This window comes from Crinia signifera, chromosome 3 (genome assembly GCF_055691185.1).
Source record: "Crinia signifera chromosome 3, ASM5569118v1, whole genome shotgun sequence".
NCBI classification, from domain to species: Eukaryota; Metazoa; Chordata; class Amphibia; order Anura; family Myobatrachidae; genus Crinia; species Crinia signifera.
This window is the reverse complement of record NC_139219.1, coordinates 130,255,145-130,281,732: the sequence shown is the minus strand read 5'-3', so window position 1 is coordinate 130,281,732 and position 26,588 is coordinate 130,255,145. Positions and strand designations below refer to the sequence as shown.

At 46.7% G+C, this 26,588-nt stretch overlaps 1 protein-coding gene across 1 annotated transcript in view; it reads left to right on the top strand.

The window, feature by feature from the left end:
- Positions 1-26,588, top strand: part of SLC22A3 (solute carrier family 22 member 3) — a 260,402-nt gene that overhangs the window by 165,918 nt on the left and 67,896 nt on the right. Inside the window, exons 7-8 of the mRNA XM_083176507.1 lie at positions 22,180-22,394; positions 25,019-25,127. Coding sequence (XP_083032633.1) covers positions 22,180-22,394; positions 25,019-25,127 — 324 coding nt within the window. The remainder of the gene's footprint in view (positions 1-22,179; positions 22,395-25,018; positions 25,128-26,588) is intronic.

Here is a 26,588-nt window from a genome sequence, read left to right as displayed (position 1 = left end):
ACATAATAATCACAGGCGGCATGATTTTACCAAACATACCAGACATACATTGATTGAACAGATAATCATAACAGGAGGCATACGTTAATTTGATCGATCACCTGATCTGATCGTTACACCTCCCCCTTTTAAAATGGCGCACAGAGGCGGTGACCCACGTCACCGTCTCATCAGTGCGCTATTAACTACATCACCTGGATGAGTAGCAGTGGTCTCTGTGCTGAGACAGACTGCCACTGATTCTGCTGAATTGGTACTAACACTTCCCTATACTTGGCCTCTGTCATGGCACCACCTGACGCCATAGCTGTGGCTAGGGTGGGCAATGGGCATAGTCCCTGTCCCTCTCGCAGGAGATGGCAAACTAAAAGCACACAGGTGTCCTCGAACCCATAGTCTGTGAGCACACTGATATAGTGGGAGCTGTGTCCATCCCGGCTGGTATTGACACAGCCCACCACAGCTGTGCGTCGGACTCCTGGACACGGATTCTCCCCTGCAGCTGGCAGTTTGGCCTTACTCACTAAGATCAGTACCAGACCATTCCGCCACACCCCAAACGGCCATCCCCCTGGGACTCGTAACTCGGCACGTTTAACTGTACCACAGGTGTGGGGCATTCTCCCAGCACTATATACAGACTTAAAAATGTCTTCCCAGCACCTCTTCTGAGCTGACTGACCCCCCCTCCCCTTCACTGGGGGGAAGGTCCACTCACTCAACACCTCACACCTCATCCTTTTGTGAGGAGATTCTTTGTCTGTGTGTGTGAATTGTGAAGGGGGGCACGTTTCTGCAAGGGGGAATACCAGCAGGTCATTGTCCCCTGTCTTGGGAACATCCAAGCTCAGCCTTTCCGAGGTTAATGGAGCTGAGTTTACCTGTGCTTCACGGGCCCTCCCACCCTTCTGGTTACACACAGCAGCTTCCCTACTAGCCACTGGCTCTATTCCTGAAACAACCCTCTCACTGTACCCAGGGGTATCTTTCCCACTTCCCAGGTATGGGGCCGCCTGTGCAGGGTTGATTCTCAGTTCTCCGTGGAAAGCCAAGCTTTCCATGGCAGTCCAGGACACCTTCTTGAGCCTGACCTTCCCTCCCAGACCCGCAGGTTCTGTGGTTGGGATGGTGCCACTGAGGTTCTCAGGAGAGGCATCCGTTATCCAGTGATGCTGGAAAAATGCACTCTCTGGAGGATTCTCAGTGTCTGGAGGGAACCCCTGCTGTGTTCCTGTATCCGTGTTTGTGTGACTACAGGAAGGAGGGGGGTTTGGGGGGAAAGCTGCAGTAAGGGACACTCTCTCCCTATCTGACAGGTCTACAGTGCACACAGGACCCACCGGGTCACTTATTATACCTGGTACCACATTTCCCACAGTAGCGCAAGACATCACATTATCAACAGTAACATCAATATCATAACCTGGGGAGACATCCTGCAATACCTGCAAATTAGCCTGTGCATCTTCCACAACACATGGGGCCCATTCTGCTGGCTTACAATTGCACCATGGAAAACCCGCTATATCTGGATCCCATTGTCTCTGAGCAGGAATGGGGTTATCTGAGCATGTTGTCACCACTAACTTATTTGGCAGGTACATGCTCTGCCTGCAACCAACTCAGATCTGTCCCATTTGTGCAGTTGGCGTCCCCTGGCACCATGTCACAACCAGACATCACTGGAGGAACAGGGTTAACGTCCAGCACAGCAACCTTAATGACATCACCAGCAGCACTCCTACCACTGGTGAGTGAGGGTGTCTCATTCCCAACTAGATTAGGCCATTCATTTAACCCCACAAACTGGCAAGGATTACCTGTCTCTAACTCACCCTCCACCTCCACCGAAGGTATGGCACTATCACAGATCATCCCAGGGGCTTCACACATCTGCACATTGCAATGTGATGCATCATATGGATCAGAAGGGTTAGCGACAGTGCGGACAACATTGACAGATATGTGTGGAGTTAATAAAAGTCCCACATCAGTAGTCCCACACATACTTGTGTGCATACAGTCAGAAAGTCCCATTCCTATTTCCGACATAGTCTCTTCCCTGCATACTTTCACTATGCAGTCAGCCTCTTCCGGCAACAAATCTGGAGCAACGGGTCGGAACATGCTGCTCACATCTTCCAGCAGTTTAAATTGGGCCTTGTGATGTGAGGTCTCTGGAACAGGTTCCACACCGATTGTAGCAGGCCGGGGTACCATGCCCATGAGGGAAACCCCGGTAGGCTGTGTCGTTGGTTCCATAGCTGGTGATAGAAGCTGTTCCAGGCGATTCCAGCCTCTGCCCAGCGGCACTGCTCTTTCCACCATGGGGTATCGAGCTTTTTACAATCATAAGCATATTGCTGCGCTATTTCAAAACAGTCCGTCAGGTCTCTCAGCAGCAACCAAGGAGTTGCATCGGGACCCCAGGTTAGAAACTCACCGCGATACATGCCGAAAACATTGCGCTCATCATTTCGTGCATGGGTGAGCCACTTAATCATCTCCCAGCGGGAATTGTTGGTGCAGGAGATACCTTGCAGCTGACATTCTGTAGTGAGTTCTTCTGGGCTCATAAGCCTAAACGGATAATCATCACCATATGGGTCAGAATACTCTCTGGGCTCTTCTGGTGCTGTAGGGGATTGGTACTCTGCAGTCTCCCTGACTGCCACACATCCTACAGTCTCCCTGGTGCTAGCAGAGATGTCAGCTCTCTGAGCATCGGTTGTAGTGTCCAGGGCCAGCTCATTACTCACAACCAAGCTGACACTCACTTGGCTTCCTCTGTCTGCTTCCGAGACAGGGAACTGTGCATGACGCGGTCCGGTGAAATTCGCGTCAGCGGTGATTTGGGACCTCTGTCCCTTGTTAGGCTCCCCATGATTGATAACAGAGTCCACATCATGATCCAACACATTATTTACTTCCGCAGACAGTAAAAGTTCAGTACGAAGCCCATGGATTTTCCTTCTTAATACTTTGTACCCAGCTAGCCTAAATGAAAATCTGGGGTTACAATGTTATTTATAACTTGGCCTGTTAACAATATCTATGTATGTTGTAGTTTGCGTATACACAATTGGATTTACACATAATCAGTATGTGATTGTGCAAGTCCAAGGTTTATTCTGGCTACTATGTTTATCCTGGCTACTATTTATTTTCGTCATCCTATTACTGTCTGCGTCTAGGCGCTGGACCCCTACATAGGCTACACATTATGGAATACGTTGATTTTTGCGAGGGTTGTCCATCGCATAGTTTTTGCAGTTTTTCATATTAGCTAATTATAGGCTTGTATGTGGTTTATATGATTTTTAATTGTTCATAATGGTGTGATAGCTGGGTGGCCATGACCACCATGTAACAAATTACAGGCCCATCTGCCTGTAATTTGTTTTAATATACACGCACTTTGAGTGTATAGTGTTATAGTATGGTTGCTAGGCAACCTGATGACGCTCGTTCCGGAAGTTTGGCTCCCGGCACACACTTCCGGCCACTGGTTGGAGGAAATTGTAGCTGCTGGTTGGTGGAAGCAACCTCCGGCTACTAGGCGCCGGGTCACCTAAGCCGAGCTGGACACTTCTGGGTGCAGGTCTTTCGACAATGGAGACATGGTGCCTGGCAGGTGAGCGGCATCTGTACGTAATTGTGGGAAGGGGGAGGGAGGGTTGTGTGGGTTATTTGAACATTGCAATTACAATGTTTGTATGTGCTGCTGCTCCTGAAGACGGGGGAAACCCCGAAACATTTCGGTGTAATAAAGGACATTTTTACTCTTTAAAGATGTCTGAGTGAGTGCCACCTGTCTACCCATACTATATATATATATATATATATATATATATATATATATATATATATATATATATATATATATATATATATATATATATATATATATATATATAGTGGTCAAAGTGGTATACCACCACTTCTCCACTTTGAGTATTTTTTTTTAATAGGAGTGGTCACAGTCCGCTTACATGGAGCTGGAAGACGGCATGGTGTACCAGGAGGACCCGGGCAGCTCCGCTGTCATGTCAGAGCGGGTGTCAGGCCTTGCCGGCTCCATCTCCTGTGAGTTCGAGCGGCTGATCGGGAAGTATGACAAAGAAGGAGCTGGAGAACTGGTGGCCGTGCTGGAGAACCTGGACGCAGTGTTTTCCGAGAACCAGGAGCATGAGGTGGAGCTGGAGCTTCTGAAGGAGGACAACGAGCAGCTCATCACACAGTACGAGAGGGAGAAGGCTCTGAGGAAACACGCCGAGGAGGTGTGGGGGGGACTCCGCTTACTAGGCCTCATGTGCCGGGACCCTCGGTCTCTCTCTACCCCCCTCACCCAGCTCTCCCCAACCACCGCTTTCCCCTACACCACTGCTCAGGCTTCCTATCACTAACTCCACCGCCAGCCTCCCCAACTTATGGCAGCAGTGCATGTACCCCTGTAATGCGAATACTGCCCAGTCCATTGTCCACTAACTACTACTCCCTTATTACTGGCACTGCCCAAAAACTGCCTTTAGTACCGATACACCGTATCCCTTCTACCCTATTACTGATACTCTCCAACTAATACCAGCATTCTATTACTGATGCTCTCCATCCTGGTACCAACACCTCATTCCTTCTCCCCTATTGCTTATGCTCTCCATCCTGGTACCAACACCTCATTCCTTCTCCCCTATTACTGATGCTCTCCATCCTGGCACCAACACCTCATTCCTTCTCCCCTATTACTGATGCTCTCCATCCTGGTACCAACAGGAGTGGAGGGGAGGGGGGAAGCTTCACCGGTACTGAGGGGCAATGTGTTCCTGGCACTGGGGGGCAATGTGTATCTGGCACTGGGGGGCAATGTGTATCTGGCACTGGGGGGCAATGTGTATCTGGCACTGGGGGCAATGTGTATCTGGCACTGAGGGGCATTGTGTATCTGGCACTGAGGGGCAATGTGTATCTGGCACTGGGGGGTAATGTGTATCTGGCACTGGGGGGCAATGTGTATCTGGCACTGAGGGGCAATGTGTATCTGGCACTGAGGGGCAATGTGTATCTGGCACTGGAGGGCAATGTGTATCTGGCACTGGGGGGCAATGTGTATCTGGCACTTGGGGGGCAATGTGTATCTGGCACTGAGGGTAATTTAATTTGAAGAAAAACATCTCTATAAGAGATGTGCAAAGAAACTGCTAAAAATGCCAGCGTCGCTCACATTTTGTTATATAAATGCAAATAAGAAATGTTTTGTTAAAAAAAAATATTATATTTCCTACAGTATATAAGGTAAACATTACAGGTCATTATGATGAATAGAAATGTGTGCCTGTCATTTTCACATCTATTTTGATAAAGTCGTTGGCACTCAAAGGGGATAAAAGCCAAGTACCACTGACTGACTCATCACAAATCTCTGGAACCATGAGACTAGGAACTTGAAATTTGCCCAGTAGCATTCTATTGTGAAGTAGGCAACCCCCAAAGGGGAGGAATTAGTTTTTTCCTTTTTAAATGCAATAATATTTAATTGAAGTTTTATATTTGCAGTACAGGCAGTACAAAAAAAAGTAGCAAAACACAAATAAACGTATGCATGAATAAGTATTGTCTGTGGTTTCATTATAGACCTGTACAGCACATCTTGTACAGTCTAATTATACAGATACCAAAGAAATGACTGTCATGCGTATCAAGGGATAGGAATCAGGTCCAACAGAGTTATTTTCAACATTTAGACAAGATAATAGTATTTATGCCACAGCTACGGTTACAACAGAAACAGCTAAACTAGAGCCAGGAGAATAGCATTATAGGGGGTGGCAGATAAGCCAGGGAATCACTATTCAACAGATGCATTGGGTGAGTCTAACCACCTATTCCAGAATAGTGTAACATTTCTTTTCCAACTTTCTAAGAATGTATACATATTTCTCATGTGCTGCCATGTCAGTAACCAGCAATTTCCATAAGGCAATCATGGGTCCCAAGGGGGCCAACCAGGATCGAGCTATGCAAACCTTGGCAAGCGCACACATATTAATAACACATTATTTAGCAGGTTTATCCATAAGGTTTTCTAATAAACTGAAACATTGATCGGACAAGTACTGCTTCTTCTCTCTTTTGTATAAGACCCTCGAGTGCCGGTACCCCCGTATATATATATATGTTAGCCATTCACACCGGCATTCAATGTTTGTTGTGCATGTCTTCCCCGACAGTATTGAACAGGGGTTCTCGGCAGAACGAGCCCGACATCACAAGCTGTCGGGCTCGTTCTGCCGAGAAAAGCCAGAAATAGGCGAGCTCCCGGCCGGAGCTTGTCTATTTCCGCCCACAGCTCGTGGCCACGCCCCTTTCTCGCCAGACATTGAATCCCGACCGCCAAGCTCAAGTCGAGCAAAGCGAGAATGGGACAGGGGCACGGCTGTCGAACTTGCTCGACAGCCGTGCCCCTGACATTGAATACCCACCTAAACCTCACTGTCAAAGTGCCAGCAGTTTTCCCCTCTCTCTCTCTCTCTCTCTCTCTCTCTCTCTCTATATATATATGTATATATATATATATATATTAGAGATGTGCACCGGCCACTTTTCGGGTTTTGGGTTTTGGGTTCTGATTACCTTGAGGTTTTGGGTTCTAATGGGTTTTGGCAAAACACCTCCTAAGTGTTTTGTGTTTGGATTTTTTTGGGTTTTGGGTTCTGATTTTTTTGTTAAAAAAGCATAAAAACAGCTAAAATCGCAGAATTTGGTGGGTTTTTTTTTTGCTCCTACGCTATATTGACCTCAATAACATTCATTTACACTCATTTCCAGTGTATTCTGAACACCTCACAATATTGTTTTTAGGGCAAAAGTTTGCACTGAGGTAGCTGGATAACTATGCTAAGCCACACAAGTGTGTGGCACAAACACGTGGCTCATGTAAGAGTGGCAAGAATCACTGCAGCGGCAGACAGGATGGCAGTTTAAAAAAATAGGCCCATAAAAGATCCCTATCTGGCTTGATCATGCGCTGTTTACCATGTGCAGCCAAGGAGCGGTGGGCATTTTGTGCAGCACAGTGTTTGTCTGCAAGTGTGTAACTGTTTTGATCACTTTAACATCCAACAAGACCCCTATCTGGCTTGATTGTGTGATTATGATTAATTAATGTAATCTGATTGTTTAATTTTGTAATTATTATTCATTTATTACCAGTCGTCTCTTAAATCATTGATAATGGGTGTAGGGGAGGGGGCTAATCAATTTTAAGGTGGCAGATGGAAGATCTAATGTAATGTGTAAACCATCACTAGCATTGGTTGCAGCAGTGGCAGTAACTGATGGACCCGGCTGTGCAGATAAGGAATGCTGACAGCGATGATGTCACAGGGAGAGCCAGCGAACTGTTGCTCCATGCAGCACTGGAAAACTTAGCTGCCCGTGGTGATGCCATAAGGCATGCGTAACCATCACTAGCATTGATTGCAGCAGTGGCAGTAACTGATGGACCCGGCTGTGCAGATAAGGAATGCTGACAGTGATGATATCACAGGGAGAGCCAGCGAACTGTTGCTCCATGCAGCGCTGGAACTTTGCTGCCCGTGGTGATGCCATAGGGCATGCGTAGGAAGACGTAGCACCCAATAGGGGTCATGAAGGCAGTAAGCAAGGAAGAGGCTCTGTCCAGAGGGATCTGCCAAAACCCACACTTGGCATTCAGGGTGCTAAAGACCATTGCACCTGGCATGTCAGCGATCACCTGCTCGATGGTGCAGAGTGTGTATCTGTTTTGGTCAGTTTAATATTTCATAAGACCCCTATCTGTCTTGATTGTGATTATGATTATTTATAATTAATTAATTTCATCCGATTTTTTATTTAATGATTAGTAATTATTCATTTATTATTTATTATAACCATTCGTCTTGTCAATCATTGCCTATTGGGTGGAGGGGAGGTGGCTAATCAATGACTAGGTGGCAGCTGGAAGAGTTCTATCTGGCTGCGACTTCTGTAACTCTATTGATCGCTAGGGTGGATTCAGGTGATCTGGCTTGCTAGGCGGGTGTTCCCTTTGCTCACTGCTTCACATGCGTCCCTCGTGAAGCTGCGCGCTCTGTCGAGGAGGATGTCCTTTGCCGGTAGAGAAGTACTGATCTTCTCTCAAGGTGTTACGACTTGTAGCTGCACTCCCCTGCTACAACCTCAAAACAAGCACCAAGACTCCTATCTGGCTTGATTGTGCACTATTTACACAATGCAGCCGAGGAGCAGTGGGCGATTGGTGCAGCAATCAGTGGAATGCAAACAGTTATATGCATTTCAAAGACAAGTCCCTCATACGAATGACTCTCAGCAGTGGGCACCAGACCAGACAGGTAAAAAAATGGTCGAAACCCCGTTTAACAACCTGCCTGATCCTGACCCTGATGTGCAGTTTGTCTCTGTGCTGAAAGATCCCAATCTCAAATGGCAGACTGAACAACCTGTGGATAGCCATATTTAAAAAAATGTGTGGCAGCCCACTACAGGATACCCCCTGTGCCCCTGTGCCCCCAAAGAAGTTTAATTGCAGCCGCCCACAAAAAAATTTTAGCCGCCCAAAAACAAGTGTAATTGCAGCCGCCCAAAAATAAGTTTCATTGCAGCCGCCCACAAAACAGTTTAGCCGCCCAAAAAGAAGTGTAATTGCAGCCGCCCAAAAAGAAGTTTCATTGCAGCCGCCCACAAAACAGTTTAGCCGCCCAAAAAGAAGTGTGATTGCAGCCGCCTACAAAACAGTTTAGCCGCCCAAAAAGAAGTGTGATTGCAGCCGCCCACAAAACAGTTTAGCCGCCCAAAAAGGAGTGTAATTGCAGGCGCCCACAAAAAAGTTTAGCCGCCCAAAAAGAAGTGTGATTGCAGCCGCCCACAAAACAGTTTAGCCGCTCAAAAAGAAGTGTGATTGCAGCCGCCAACAATACAGTTTAGCTGCCCAAAAAGAAGTGTGATTGCAGCCGCCCACAAAACAGTTTAGCCGCCCAAAAAGATGTGTAATTGCAGCCGCCCACAAAAAAGTTTAGCCGCCCAAAAAGAAGTGTGATTGCAGCCGCCCACAAAACAGTTTAACCGCCCAAAAAGAAGTGTGATTGCAGCCGCCCAAAAAGAAGTTTCATTGCAGCCGCCCACAAAACAGTTTAGCCGCCCAAAAAGAAGTGTGATTGCAGCCGCCCACAAAACAGTTTAGCCACCCAAAAAGAAGTGTAATTTCAGCCGCCCAAAAAGAAGTGTAATTGCAGCCACCCACAAAACAGTTTAGCCGCCCAAAAAGAAGTGTGATTGCAGCCGCCCACAAAACAGTTTAGCCGCCCAAAAAGAAGTGTAATTGCAGCCGCCCACAAAACAGTTTAGCCGCCCAAAAAGAAGTGTGACTGCAGCCGCCCACAAAACAGTTTAGCCGCCCAAAAAGAAGTGTGATTGCAGCCGCCCACAAAACAGTTTAGCCACCCAAAAAGAAGTGTAATTGCAGCTACCCACAAAAAAGTTTAGCTGCCCAAAAAGAAGTGTGATTGCAGCCACCCACAAAACAGTTTAGCCGCCCAAAAAGAAGTTTCATTGCAGCCGCCCACAAAAAGTTTAGCCTCCCAAAAAGAAGTGTACAGTGTAATTGCAGCCTTCCTGCCCCAGCCCTGACTCCCCCAGGTCAGGGAGATCACATTCTCACCCATGAACATGGTGATGGTGACACAATTCTAAAAGAGGACCGAGAACAATCTCTTGCACATGAGACCACTGTGCTTGATACAAGACAGACCAGAGTCCACCTAAAGGTGTCGGCTAGTACAGCATCCCTAAAAGTTTCAAGGCTCCAAAAAAAAAGGCTGCAGTGGCAGACTCCCAAATTAATGCAGGGTGAGAGCTGCAACCAGCAGTGGGCGACAATCAGTGGAATGCAAACAGTTATATGCATTTCAAAGACAAGTCCCTCATACGAATGACTCTCAGCAGTGGGCACCAGACCAGACAGGTAAAAAAAAGTTTAGCCGCCCAAAAAGAAGTGTAATTGCAGCCGCCCACAAAACAGTTTAGCTGCCCAAAAAGAAGTGTAATTGCAGCCGCCCACAAAAAAGTTTAGCCGCCCAAAAAGAAGTTTCATTGCAGCCGCCCACAAAAAAGTTTAGCCGCCCAAAAAGAAGTGTAATTGCAGCCTTCCTGCCCCAGCCCTGACTCCCCCAGGTCAGGGAGATCACATTCTCACCCATGAAGGTGCAGCAATCAAGTGGAATGCAAACAGTTGTATGCATTGAAAAGACAAGTCCCACATATGAATGACTCTCAGCAGTAGGAATAATGAATGGTGATGCAAGATGGAATTGTCCTTGGGCCCTCCCACCCACTCTTATGTTGCGAAAATAGGACATGCACACTTTAACAAACCAAACATTTCAGCGACAGGGCCTACAAAACTGTGGCTGAAATGATTGGTTTGTTTGGGCCCCCACAAAAAATAAACCAATTCATAATATCTCCCTGTATAAACTGGCTCTACAGCAACAAGATGTCATCGTCACTCATCATCATCATCCTCCTCCTTCTCCTCCTCCTCTGATTCCTCGCCCCCTTCAGTGTGTACTTCCTCATTCTCAGAGATTATCAATTCGTCCCCACTGGACTCCACAATCACAGGTCCCGTTATAATCTCTGGAGGCAATTCCTGGTCTTCATTGAATAAGTGATAATTCATTTTTATAAACATCATTTTCTCAACATTTTTCGGGAGCAACCTCCTTCGCCGCTCACTGACCAGGTTCCCCGCTGCACTGAATACTCTTTCGGAGTACACACTGGAGGGGGGACAACTCAGGTAAAATAGAGCCAGTTTGTACAGGGGTTTCCAAACTGCCTTTTTTTCCTGCCAGTACAGGTAAGGACTGTCTGACATGTCTACTTGGATGCTGTCACCAAAGTAATCATCTGCCATTTTTTCAATGTTGACAGCATCCAATGCACCGACAGTAGACATGTCAGCAATCGTTGGCAGGTCCTTGAGTCCGGACCAGATGTCCAAACTCCCTCCTGCCTGCCCTGCATCCCCGCCAGCGGGTTGTGTGGGAAATCGCAGCTGTTTCCTCAAAGGCACAGGTGTGGGATAAAATGAAGGAGGAGCTGGGGCCGTGTCACAGTCTCCTTCAGATGACAATCTCCTGACCAGCAGGTCTTTGCACCTTTGTAGACTTGTGTCCGCCGGAAACAGAGACACAACATACGCTTTAAACCGAGGATCGAGCACTGTGGCCAAAATGTATTCCTCTGACTTTAACTGACCACCCTCGTATCCTGGCAAAGCGTATGGAGGGCTTCATCCACAATAGCGACATGCTTTGCGGAATCGCTGCGCTTTAGCTCCTCCTTCACTTTCTCCAGCTGCTTTTGTAACAGCCTGATCAGGGGAATCACCTGACTAATGCAGGCAGTGTCGGAACTGACTTCACGTGTGGCTACTTCAAACGGCTGGAGAACCTTGCACAACACGGAAATCAGCCTCCACTGCGCTTGAGTCAGGTGCAGCCCCGCTCCTCTGCCTATGTCGTAGGTGGCTGTGTAGGCTTGAATGGCCTTTTGCTGCTCCTTCATCCTCTGCAGCATATTGAGGGTGGAGTTCCAGCGCGTCACCACCTCTTGTTTCAGCTGATGGCAGGGCAGGTTGCAGAGTTTTTGCTCCCGCTCCAGCCTTCAGCAGGCTGTGGCAGAATGCCGAAAGTGTCCGCAAATTTTGCGTGCCACCGCAAGCATCTCCTGCACACTCTTGTCATTTTTTATGAAATGCTGCACCACCAAATTTATTGTGTGGGCAAAACATGGCACGTGCTGGAAATTGCCCATGTTTAATGCCCGCACAATGTTACTGGCGTTGTCCGACACCACAAATCCCCAGGAGAGTCTAAGGGGGGTAAGCCACAGGGAGATGATTTCCCTCAGTTTCTCTAAGAGGTTGTCGGCGTTGTGCCTCTTCTTGAAACCGGTGATACACAGCGTAGCCTGCCTAAGAAGGAGCTGGCATGCAGGAGATGCTGCTGCTGCTGCGGAAGGCGATGCATCTACCCAGTGGGCTGTCACAGTCATATAGTCCTTAGTTTGCCCTGATCCACCAACATAGCTGTCAAGGCCGCAGTTATCCGCTTTGCCATAGGATGACTGCTGTCGTATTTAATCCTCATGGAAAATGACTGTTGGACGGTCAATTGCTTAGTGAAAGACGTAGCGGTCTTACGACTTCCCCTCTGGGATGATGACTGACTTCCCCTCTGGGATGATGACTGACTTCCAGCGGCAGTAGTAGTAGGCGTAGCGCTGCAGGATCCTCCGGAGGAATCTATGGAGTCATTCATGCAGGTGAGATGGACTGCAGAACTCCCCCCTATCCGGATCGAGGAGAAATTTGTCGAGGAGGGAGTTGGTGGTGTGCTTTTCAGGCATTTGGCTACAAAAGGAGGACCAAGTGATTTAGGTGTCGCTGGACTGCTAGCCGCACTTTCTGGACTAAACACTGAACCATGACACGTCTTTAGGTGACGTTGAAGGGAGGTTGTCCCTAGGTGGGCAAGATCCTTACCCCTGCTTATTGGAGTTTTACATAAGCTACAAATGGCAATACTTTTGTTGTCCGGATGCGGATAAAAAAAATTCCAGACAACAGAGGTGGATTTATTGGTCCTTTGTCCAGGCATGACGATGGGCTTTTTCATCCCATGGACAACAACTTTTTCCCCCACAGGTGCCTCATTCCCCCCTGGTGCGTCATTTAAGCAAACCAAGTCTCCATCCTCCTCGAAAACTTCCTCCTCAGTGCCAGCTACATCAATATCCTCCTCCTGGTGTACAACATCACCTTCACTAATAAAATCTGGAACTAGACTGTGGGTGATCCTTCCAGCATATGCAGAGGGTGTACTGCAAATGGTGGAAGGAGCCACCTCTTCACGTACAGTGATGGGAAGGTCCGGCATCACAACCACCGCCACCCTCGGACTCTCCGTGGGGATTTGGGATATGTCTTTAGAAGGATGAATTTTTTACAGATTTCTTTTTTGAATTTTTTTCTGTTTTTTTTTTCTGAAATTTTTTCAGACTTTTTTGAGTCGGTGTCAGCCTAACTCTCTTTAATTTCCTATTGGGCGGGGAGAGAGGAGGAGGAGGACTTTCCTCGTCATCTGAAGCTGCACCACTAGTCAAGAAGTTAGGCCATGGCCTTAGCCGTTCCTTGCCACTCCGTGTCGTAAATGGCATATTGCCAAGTTTAAGTTTCTCTTCCAACGATTTACATTTCATATTTTTATTCCTTTTACGGAAGTTTGGTTTCGATTGTACATGCCCTCTGCTTTCACACTGGGCATCGGCCGTGGCAGACGACGTTGTTGGCATTTCATCGTCTATGTCATGACTAGTGGCAGCAGCTTCAGAACTATGAGGAAGTGCATCTTCATCTTTCCTTTGTTTGTTAACCTCCATATTTTGGATCTCCATTATTATTGTGGAGTTATGTCACAGAACAGCGCCACTGGAGTGCAATTAATATATGTCAGTGAGTATGCACCATCAGGCAGATATACAGATACAGCAGTATTAGGTAGTGAGCCACAGACCAGACAGGTACGGCAGTATTAGGCAGAGAGCCCCAGACCAGACAGGTATGGCAGTATTAGGCAGTGAGCCCCAGACCAGACGGTAGATACGGCAGTATAGGCAGTGAGCCCCAAACCACAAAGGTAGAGATATACGGCAGTATTTACTATTTAATTATTTATTAGGCAGTGAGCCCCAGACCACACAGGTAGATATACGGCAGTATTTATTAGGCAGTGAGCCCCAGACCAGGTGGTAGATACGGCAGTATTACTCAGTGAGCCACAGACCAGACAGGTACGGCAGTATTAGGCAGAGAGCCCCAAACCACAAAGGTAGATATACGGCAGTATTTATTAGGCAGTGAGCCCCAGACCACAGGTAGATATATGGCAGTATTTATTAGGCAGTGAGCCCCAGACCACACAGGTAGATATACGGCAGTATTTATTAGGCAGTGAGCCCCAGAACAGAGGGTAGATACGGCAGTATTAGGCAGTGAGCCACAGACCAGACAGGTACGGCAGTATTAGGCAGTGAGCCCCAGACCACAAAGGTAGATATACGGCAGTATTTATTAGGCAGTGAGCCCCAGACCACACAGGTAGATATACGGCAGTATTTATTAGGCAGTGAGCCCCAGACCAGAGGGTAGATACGGCAGTATTAGGCAGTGAGCCACAGACCAGACAGGTACGGCAGTATTAGGCAGTGAGCCCCAGACCACAAAGGTAGATATACGGCAGTATTTACTATACACGGCAGTATTTACTATTTAATTATTTATTAGGCAGTGAGCCCCAGACCACACAGGTAGATATACGGCACTTTATATTAGGCAGTGAGCCCCAGACCAGAGGGTAGATACGGCAGTATTAGGCAGTGAGCCACAGACCAGACAGGTACGGCAGTATTAGGCAGAGAACCCCAAACCACAAAGGTAGATATACGGCAGTATTTATTAGGCAGTGAGCCCCAGACCACACAGGTAGATATACAGCAGTATTTATTAGGCAGTGAGCCCCAGACCAGAGGGTAGATACGGCAGTATTAGGCAATGAGCCACAGACCAGACAGGTACGGCAGTATTAGGCAGTGAGCCCCAGACCATAAAGGTAGATATACGGCAGTATTTACTATTTAATTATTTGGCAGTGGTCTGGGGCTCTACCACCTGGTCTGGGGCTCACTGCCTAATAAATACTGCCGTATATCTACCTGTGTGGTCTGGGGCTCACTGCCTAATAAATAATTAAATAGTAAATACTGCCGTATATCTCTACCTTTGTGGTTTGGGGCTCACTGCCTATACTGTGGCTCACTGCTAATAAATACTGCTGTATATCTACCTGTGTGGTCTGGGGCTCACTGCCTAATAAATCCTAGGCAGTGAGCCCCAGACCAGTATTAGGCAGTGAGCCACAGACCAGACAGGAACGGCAGTATTAGGCAGTGAGCCCCAGACCACAAAGGTAGATATACGGCAGTATTTATTAGGCAGTGAGCCCCAGACCACACAGGTAGATATATGGCAGTATTTATTAGGCAGTGAGCCCCAGACCAGACGGTAGATACGGCAGTATTAGGCAGTGAGCCACAGACCAAACAGGTATGGCAGTATTAGGCAGAGAGCCCCAAACCACAAAGGTAGATATACGGCAGTATTTATTAGGCAGTGAGCCCCAGACCACACAGGTAGATATACGGCAGTATTTATTAGGCAGTGAGCCCCAGACCAGAGGGTAGATACGGCAGTATAAGGCAGTGAGCCACAGACCAGACAGGTACGGCAGTATTAGGCAGTGAGCCCCAGACCACAAAGGTAGATATACGGCAGTATTTACTATACACGGCAGTATTTACTATTTAATTATTTGTTAGGCAGTGAGCCCCAGACCAGACGGTAGATACGGCAGTATTAGGCAGTGAGCCACAGACCAGACAGGTACGGCAGTATGAGGCAGAGAGCCCCAAACCACAAAGGTAGATATACGGCAGTATTTATTAGGCAGTGAGCCCCAGACCACACAGGTAGATATACGGCAGTATTTATTAGGCAGTGAGCCACAGACCAGACAGGTACGGCAGTATTAGGCAGAGAGCCCCAAACCACAAAGGTAGATATACAGCAGTATTTATTAGGCAGTGAGCCCCAGACCACACAGGTAGATATATGGCAGTATTTATTAGGCAGTGAGCCCCAGACCAGAGGGTAGATACGGCAGTATTAGGCAGTGAGCCACAGACCAGACAGGTACGGCAGTATTAGGCAGTGAGCCCCAGGCAACAAAGGTAGATATACGGCAGTATTTACTATTTAATTATTTATTAGGCAGTGAGCCCCAGACCACACATGTAGATATACGGCAGTATTTATTAGGCAGTGAGCCCCAGGCCAGACGGTAGATACGGCAGTATTAGGCAGTGAGCCACAGACCAGACAGGTATGGCAGTATTAGGCAGAGAGCCCCAAACCACAAAGGTAGATATACGGCAGTATTTATTAGGCAGTGAGCCCCAGACCACACAGGTAGATATATGGCAGTATTTATTAGGCAGTGAGCCCCAGACCAGAGGGTAGATATGGCAGTATTAGGCAGTGAGCCACAGACCAGACATGTACGGCAGTATTATGCAGTGAGCCCCAGACCACAAAGGTAGATATACGGCAGTATTTACTATTTAATTATTTATTAGGCAGTGAGCCCCAGACCGCACATGTAGATATACGGTAGTATTTATTAGGAAGTGAGCCCCAGACCAGACGGTAGATACGGCAGTATTAGGCAGTGAGCCACAGACCAGACAGGTACGGCAGTATGAGGCAGAGAGCCCCAAACCACAAAGGTAGATATACGGCAGTATTTATTAGGCAGTGAGCCCCAGACCACACAGGTAGATATACGGCAGTATTTATTAGGCAGTGAGCCACAGACCAGACAGGTACGGCAGTATTAGGCAGAGAGCCCCAAACCACAAAGGTAGATATACGGCAGTATTTATTAGGCAGTGAGCCCCAGACCACACAGGTAGATATAGAGCAGTATTTATTAGGCAGTGAGCCCCAGACCAGAGGGTAGATACGGCAGTATTAGGCAGTGAGCCACAGACCAGACAGGTACGGCAGTATTAGGCAGTGAGCCCCAGACCACAAAGGTAGATATACGGCAGTATTTACTATTTAATTATTTATTAGGCAGTGAGCCCCAGACCACACATGTAGATATACGGCAGTATTTATTAGGCAGTGAGCCCCAGGCCAGACGGTAGATACGGCAGTATTAGGCAGTGAGCCACAGACCAGACAGGTACGGCAGTATTAGGCAGAGAGCCCCAAACCACAAAGGTAGATATACGGCAGTATTTATTAGGCAGTGAGCCCCAGACCACACAGGTAGATATAGGGCAGTATTTATTAGGCAGTGAGCCCCAGACCAGAGGGTAGATAGTAGATACGGCCGTATTAGGCAGTGAGCCACAGACCAGACAGGTACGGCAGTATTAGGCAGTGAGCCCCAGACCACACAGGTATGGCAGTATTAGGCAGAGAGCCCCAGACCACAAAGGTAGATATACGGCAGTATTTACTATTTAATTATTTATTAGGCAGTGAGCCCCAGACCACACAGGTAGATATAAGGCAGTATTTTTTAGGCAGTGAGCCCCAGACCACACAGGTAGATATACAGCAGTATTTATTAGGCAGTGAGCCCCAGACCAGACAGTAGATCCGGCAGTATTAGGCAGTGAGCCTCAGACCACACAGGTAACTTGATATACGGCAGTATTATCTATAAGGCAGTGAGCCCCAGACCACACAGGTAGATATACGGCAGTATTTATTAGGCAGTGAGCCCCAGACCAGAGGGTAGATACGGCAGTATTAGGCAGTGAGCCACAGACCAGACAGGTACGGCAGTATTAGGCAGTGAGCCCCAGACCACAAAGGTAGATATACGGCAGTATTTACTATACACGGCAGTATTTACTATTTAATTATTTATTAGGCAGTGAGCCCCAGACCACACAGGTAGATATACGGCACTTTTTATTAGGCAGTGAGCCCCAGACCAGAGGGTAGATACGGCAGTATTAGGCAGTGAGCCACAGACCAGACAGGTACGGCAGTATTAGGCAGAGAGCCCCAAACCACAAAGGTAGATATACGGCAGTATTTATTAGGCAGTGAGCCCCAGACCACACAGGTAGATATACGGCAGTATTTATTAGGCAGTGAGCCCCAGACCAGAGGGTAGATACGGCAGTATTAGGCAGTGAGCCACAGACCAGACAGGTACAGCAGTATTATGCAGTGAGCCCCAGACCACAAAGGTAGATATACGGCAGTATTTACTATTTAATTATTTATTAGGCAGTGAGCCCCAGACCGCACATGTAGATATACGGTAGTATTTATTAGGAAGTGAGCCCCAGACCAGACGGTAGATACGGCAGTATTAGGCAGTGAGCCACAGACCAGACAGGTACGGCAGTATGAGGCAGAGAGCCCCAAACCACAAAGGTAGATATACGGCAGTATTTATTAGGCAGTGAGCCCCAGACCACACAGGTAGATATACGGCAGTATTTATTAGGCAGTGAGCCACAGACCAGACAGGTACGGCAGTATTAGGCAGAGAGCCCCAAACCACAAAGGTAGATATACGGCAGTATTTATTAGGCAGTGAGCCCCAGACCACACAGGTAGATATATGGCAGTATTTATTAGGCAGTGAGCCCCAGACCAGAGGGTAGATACGGCAGTATTAGGCAGTGAGCCACAGACCAGACAGGTACGGCAGTATTAGGCAGTGAGCCCCAGGCAACAAAGGTAGATATACGGCAGTATTTACTATTTAATTATTTATTAGGCAGTGAGCCCCAGACCACACATGTAGATATACGGCAGTATTTATTAGGCAGTGAGCCCCAGGCCAGACGGTAGATACGGCAGTATTAGGCAGTGAGCCACAGACCAGACAGGTACGGCAGTATTAGGCAGAGAGCCCCAAACCACAAAGGTAGATATACGGCAGTATTTATTAGGCAGTGAGCCCCAGACCACACAGGTAGATATACGGCAGTATTTATTAGGCAGTGAGCCCCAGACCAGAGGGTAGATACGGCAGTATTAGGCAGTGAGCCACAGACCAGACAGGTACGGCAGTATTATGCAGTGAGCCCCAGACCACAAAGGTAGATATACGGCAGTATTTACTATTTAATTATTTATTAGGTAGTGAGCCCCAGACCGCACATGTAGATATACGGTAGTATTTATTAGGAAGTGAGCCCCAGACCAGACGGTAGATACGGCAGTATTAGGCAGTGAGCCACAGACCAGACAGGTACGGCAGTATGAGGCAGAGAGCTCCAAACCACAAAGGTAGATATACGGCAGTATTTATTAGGCAGTGAGCCCCAGACCACACAGGTAGATATACGGCAGTATTTATTAGGCAGTGAGCCACAGACCAGACAGGTACGGCAGTATTAGGCAGAGAGCCCCAAACCACAAAGGTAGATATACGGCAGTATTTATTAGGCAGTGAGCCCCAGACCACACAGGTAGATATACGGCAGTATTTATTAGGCAGTGAGCCCCAGACCAGAGGGTAGATACGGCAGTATTAGGCAGTGAGCCACAGACCAGACAGGTACGGCAGTATTAGGCAGTGAGCCCCAGACCACAAAGGTAGATATACGGCAGTATTTACTATTTAATTATTTATTAGGCAGTGAGCCCCAGACCACACATGTAGATATACGGCAGTATTTATTAGGCAGTGAGCCCCAGGCCAGACGGTAGATACGGCAGTATTAGGCAGTGAGCCACAGACCAGACAGGTACGGCAGTATTAGGCAGAGAGCCCCAAACCACAAAGGTAGATATACGGCAGTATTTATTAGGCAGTGAGCCCCAGACCACACAGGTAGATATAGGGCAGTATTTATTAGGCAGTGAGCCCCAGACCAGAGGGTAGATAGTAGATACGGCCGTATTAGGCAGTGAGCCACAGACCACACAGGTATGGCAGTATTAGGCAGAGAGCCCCAGACCACAAAGGTAGATATACGGCAGTATTTACTATTTAATTTTTTATTAGGCAGTGAGCCCCAGACCACACAGGTAGATATAAGGCAGTATTTTTTAGGCAGTGAGCCCCAGACCACACAGGTAGATATACAGCAGTATTTATTAGGCAGTGAGCCCCAGACCAGACAGTAGATCCGGCAGTATTAGGCAGTGAGCCTCAGACCACACAGGTAACTTGATATACGGCAGTATTATCTATAAGGCAGTGAGCCCCAGACCACAGACCACCAGACTGGCAGATTCAGTGCAGGCAGCACCAGTGGACTATATATATATATATATATATATATATATATATATATATATATATATATATATATATATATATATATATATATATATATATATATATATATATATATATATATATATAATATAATTAATTAATTATTAATATATATAATAAATGGCACAGCACAGCACCAGAGGTATGCCCCAGCACAGAGGAGACAGTAGTACTACAGGCAGGTACACAGTTAGACTGTTCTCCTAAGCAGAGGAGAACAGAGTACACAGCAGCACTGAGGGAGACAGCCCCAGCAAATAAAATAATTAATTACAGCACAGCAGTACACCAGAGGTAGACCACACAGAGGAGACAGTAGTACTACAAGTACACAGTTAGACTACACAGCAGCACTGAGAGACAGCACCAGCGATTGTAAAAGCTCAAGGTCAACCTCAAGTTTAAGCCCCAGCAGCAGCACCAACACACCCTCTCCCAACCCACTACTTGACTGGAGTGAAGATGGCGGGCGCGGCAGCCGCTTATAAAGCCTCACGAAATCCGACGCCGGGAGATGACGTTCTAATCACGCGGATGGACCGAGTCAGGCGGGAATCTCCGAGCGCTGCTCGGAATCGGGTTCGGAATGATGTCGTCCGTGGGGGCTCGGATCTCTGAAATCCGAGCCCGCACATCTCTATATATATATATATATATATATATATATATATATATATATATATATATATATATATATATATATAACAGTCAGGATCCTTGAAGACAGGAAAACACGTCACTGCAGCATGGAGTTTCAAAAGAAGTAAAACTTCGAATTTATTGCATAGCCCCTATGCAATAAATTCGAAGTTTTACTTCTTTTGAAACTCCATGCTGCAGTGACGTGTTTTCCTGTCTTCAAGGATCCTGACTGTTAACTATTTTACAAAGGCACGCAGCGCATCTATAACTTCATTCGTGGGAAGTGCCGGTCCACAAACTGGATATATATATATATATATATATATATATATATATATATATATACAGGGCTATTTTTCAGCAGGCTCCAGCAGGAACTGAGGCCCTTATTCTAGTTCACTCTTTCTGACAAAATATTTCTTAGATGGACAAAACCATGTGCACTGCACGTGAGGCAGGTGTTACTTGTGCAGAGATAATTAGATTTGGATGGGGTTTTACACTTGCCTCACCTGCAGTGCACATGGTTTTGTCCATCTAAGAAATATTTTGTCAGAAAGAGTGAACTAGAATAAGGGCCTCAGTTCCTGCTGGAGCCTGCAGAAAAATAGCCCTGTATATATATATATAAAACACCTACTGTATATGCCTCTTTCAGGTGGATCTGAAGATACCGAATCAAGTAGCTAGTTAGTACTACACAGAGCCTCCTGCCAATCCTCATCTGGGATAGGCCTTTTGGCAGCCTTCCATATGAGTTTTAGAGATAACAAAGTAGTATGGTGATGAGCCTGCAATAAACCTGAATATTAGATAGATACTAGATGCTTTGGACCAGAAGTTCCTACCATCTTTGTAACAGAGGAATCTTGAATATTTGGAGAAGCATTGTTAAATTTTTTAAGAGCTAGAGCGTGGTGAAATATAGGTACCTATAAAAGTTTGCTGTGGGAAGGAAAAACTCTAGTAGCAGATGTTGGAATAATGTAAGCACATAGAATCAGATACCTAACCTAGGACTGCCGAGAATGAGTGCCAAAAATATTTATGATTTGCAAAGCACTGGGCACAGAAGTGACATAATGCGCAAGCCATCCTTGCGATCACTCGCCAGTATGCAAGTTGATTGACAGGCAGTGGCAGTTTGGGGGCGGTAACCTAATGTTTTCTGGGAGTTCCAAGAAAATGCAGGTGTTCCCCCAGCTGTTGGAAGGGAGGATTGCTGACGTAATCAGCAACCTCCTTCTCCCCACGGCCATTGCAGTGCCAATTATGTCCTGGCTTACTCTGTGACAAGAGCAGAAAACCATTCTATGGTGAGTGATTTTGAATGGTTTTCTCCTCATGTGCACAGCTGCAATCGCATTTGCAGCCAAGCCCATGGGTGGGGGTACAGCGGTTGGCATGGTGATGTTTACCGGATTGCTGTGCTCCGAAAACTCACAGCCCAGTGTTCAGGTCTGAATCGGTCCCTAAGTGACCATCTATTATTTCATTTATATTATGTCTTCGTTTTTTTGTTTTTTGTTTTTTTTTAATAATTGTCATTTTCTTGCAGGTTTACAAGTGCAGTCATCTACCAAGGTCTTGTTATGCGCCTAGGGATTGTTTCTGGAAGTCTGTATACAGACTTTTTTATCTCTGCAGTGGTGGAATTACCAGCCGCTGTCCTTATTCTACTCTCCATTGATCGAGTTGGGAGGAAGCTTCCATTTGCACTGAGTAATGCTGGAGCAGGTGTTGCGTGCTTAATAACTGCTGCCATATCAAAAGGTAGAAACTTAAAATCACATAAGAATCTCATGCTGAAGTAAATATCAAAATGTGCCTCCCTTGACCAAGCGCCCGTGAAACATACAACGGGAATTGCCGATCACGTGGTGCACTCATGTGACTGGCGCTCAAGGACAGGGACAGACCTGGAACAGCATCTACGGCTCAGACTTACGTGATCATACATCGTGCCCGGTGACAAGGTAGCCACTGTACTTGTCCAGTGGATCCCCCCATACTTCCCAAACTACTTGTGTATGGGGGTGCTGTGGCTACTAGCCGCTCATATACACATATATGCCAATTACAGACCTGTTTGCTATCATTTCCTAATGTCTGACCACAAAAGTTCATATATTACTAATATGACTAAAGGTGCCCATACATGTTACAATTATTATATACAATATTGTATACAATATCGCATCTCATCGCATCTCAAGATGAGACCTAGTACAAAAAGTATGTGCAGCACATACTTTTTGTACTAGATCTCATTGCATCGCTAATCCGAGATGCGATGAGATGCAATATTGTATACAATATTGTACACAATAATTGTAACGTGTATGGGCACCTTAAGTATTAGTGTACTAACACAATACTACTTTGACAAACACTTGCAGTACCTGCCTTCGGAGATATTTGGGTTTTACACAAGTGACCTATGATCAAATCAATACCGCTATCTACACCTTGGTATCACATTAGGACAAATGGGGATCACACTCACCATACCCAACACTATCTCCCGAGTCAAAACAAGCACAATGCCTGACCTTATCATCTAATATTTTTGCAGCGCTATACATTGAATGTTGTGACAAGGAATTCAATCATACCTATATTTTAATTTACTTAACAAAAATTAAATTTATAAAAAAACTGCAATTTAAGCTATTTAACTCTGTGATTTAAGGGTGCCCCCACCAAGAATATCTATTTTTCTTCTTTCCTTCCTTGGCAATACAAATACTGCTAGGATCATTAGGTTTAGGCTTAAAGGGGGGAGAGGGGGGTTAAAATGTACAATGCAGATGTGGTTAGGGTTAGCACTTAGGTGGAGCATTAGCAGTGGCATAACTAGAAATTTTGCTCCCCCAAGCCAATTTCTGGTGCCCCCCTCTCTCCCCCTCCCCAGACATTGGCAATCACAATAAAAAAAAAAAAAAAAACCTGTACCTCTCCATCCTCATTCCTACCTGCTGATCTCTGCCCTGATCCCCCTTGCACCTCTCCATTGCCTGTACAACTCTCCATCCTCTGTCCTACCTGTACCACTCTGCCCCCTATCCCCCTGCATCTTCCCATCCCTCTGTCCTTCCCTTTACCCTCTATCCCCCTTACAACTCTCCATCCTCCTGTCCCCCTTCACCTCTGCCCCCCCTCTCCATGTCTCCTCTTCACCACTCCTTCCCCCCTGTCCCCCCTTCACCTGTGTCTCCTTGTCCCCTCTTCTCCTGTCTATCCCCTGTCCTCCCTGCACCCCTGTATGGTACGCAAATAAAATATATATAGAAAACTTTATAAAACACTTTATGTAAATTGCTGCCATTATTTACCTAACTTGATTGGGCAGACAGCAGGTTGGGGCTGGTGGCAGGTAGTTGAGAGGCAGTGGGGCGGGCAGAGGAGGTAAAGTGCCACGCTAATCCCTGCCTGTCTCATCCACATATATGCTGTATAGCACGGCAGCCGCTGGAGAGCGAACACTGTGTGTGTGGGGGGGGCTGCTCCTCCAGTGGACGCTGTCACAGCCGCTGGTGCAGTGAAGTTGCAGCCTGCTCCGGGAGTATCTGCCAACTTCACTGAGCCGGCGGCTGTGACAGCATCCACCGGGGGAGCAGCCCCCACCACACAGTGCTCGCTCTCCAGCGGCTGCCACTCTGTACAGCAAGCAGTGCACAGGGGGGAGCGGCGGCCACAACAGTGTAAGGACAGCGGGGTGGGCTGTGTGGAAGCCGGGGATTACCAGGCAGGAAGAAAGGGAGAGGAGCTCTCTGGCTGGCTGTGTGAGGATACTCATTGACCCGCCGCGGTCCGCCCCATGGGCAGGTCATGGGGCAGGTCAATGAGCGTCCTCACACAGACAGCCAGAGACAAAGAGAAACGGAAGTTTAAGTATTGGGTGCTGCAGCTCTCAAGAACTGCTGCCTACGGCTCCGTGACCCTGCGCCCTGGGTGCATCGGCTCCACCCGCCATCGCCGGGGCTGCGGAGCCGTAGCTACGCCACTGAGCATTAGAGATTAGGGGTGTGTGTGTGGGGGGGGGGGGGGATACTCACTGGAACACCACCAGGGACTGTTTGTCGACAGTTCATCTTATCAACATTCTATTGTAGTTATGATGAATGTTGGCCTGAGAACCATCCATCAGTTGTTCCCTTCTTTAATAAAATGTTATCATGCAGATAGTTTAAGAGAATATGGTTGATATTATTAGATTATTGTAAATATTCAAGTTATTAAATGCATATTGCATTGCTCATTATGCTCAGCCTTTACCATATAATAATGGGTTTATTTGTTTTTAAATTGTCACTAGGTAACCTTAGATTGGTTTGCTTGCTACACGTTGTTTAACTTTACCTGCTATTAAAATAAAATATGTTTATGGTTTGCAGAAATATTATGGCTAAAAATAACGTTAGCAACTCTAGGACGACTGGGAATCACCATGGCGTTTGAAATTGTGTATTTCATAAACACAGAACTATATCCAACACCACTGAGGTAACTGAAACATCTTACATAATATCAATGCCTCGGAAACCATAATATTTAAAAATAGCACTATTATTTAACCCCTTCAGTAGTGGGTTTTTTTTATGGAGCGCTCCCCACAGGGAGAGTGTTTTTGGAGAACACTCTCTAAAAAAAAACACAGCTGAGTGTCCCAGGGCCAGGTAGTGCTGCTATGCACTAGAACAGACACTACCTGGCCCTGCCCCGGCAACCCGGCTGTGTGCCGCATAACATTAGCAAGGTCACACTGCACACAGCCAGGAGGAAGGGTCTAGGCAGCCGCAGCCGGTCAGTGGCTGAAGCTCAGCTCGTCGCTCAGCGGCCTTGGAGGGGGAGACAGTGACAATCCTGGAAATTTTCTGGGAATGCCAGTGTTAGCATTGAAGCATAGCCTGGAAATTTCCGGGATTACCACTGAAGGGGTTAATTAAGAAGAGACCCAGATGTTTCAAAAGATTAAGCATTGTTTATATAATGAAATACAAACTTGTAGATTATTATGACCCAAAGAAAACATGATGCTGTGATATTATTGAAAGTGCAAAAATGTATTTTTATATATTTTTTGTTTGTATATGTACATAAAATGATATATACAGGGCCATCTTAGAAGCATTGTAGGCCCCATTTGTGGGAATCAATTACAAAAATGATAACATTCCTCTACTGCAGTCCTGAGCTTTGTCTCCTCTTGCTACCATAGAGCAGGGTTGCCTACCCTCCTGGAATGGCCGTGAGTCTCCCGAAAATCGGGTCCCCCTCCCGGCCCCCGGAAGGGTGGGCAACCCTCCCGGATTCAGGGGGGACCCCCGCTGCGCCCCAGATTGCGGCATTTAAATGCCGCAATCCGCGGGTCTCAGAGGAGGGAGCGGAGCTAAAATTGCAAAATTGCGTCCTTTTAGCCCCCACACCCCCTCCACGGATATCCGCAAATTCACCTGTTTAACATTATGGGGGCGGGGTTTAGTGACGTCACGCTCAAGCCCCACCCCCGAGCAGCTGCTGAAACTCTCCTCTCCGGGCTTCTCCTGGAGAGGAGAATATTAAAGTCGCCAACCCTGCCATAGAGTGAATGAATGTCAGCACTCTTGATTGGTGTATATCCACCAATGAGAGTGCTGTGTATCAACCTACATTTAAAATTGATGATAATTATCACCTTTCTGGTATGATTGGTTGATCATATATTATCCTACAAACTCCCTGACTTGTGAAAGTATACCTAGAACAATATAAAGGCAAAAGATAATCACACCATTCATTGATTTAATTTAAATTTCTCTTCTGTTCATTCGCTTTTCAATTTGTCAGTTGACAATACTAAACTACATTTCTATTTTGCATTTTTTTCTATTTTCTATTGCATTTTTTCCACACATGCCTAAACATTTGCACAGAACTGTATACAGTACATATATAAACCTGTAAATCTGTGTAGAATGCATGTTT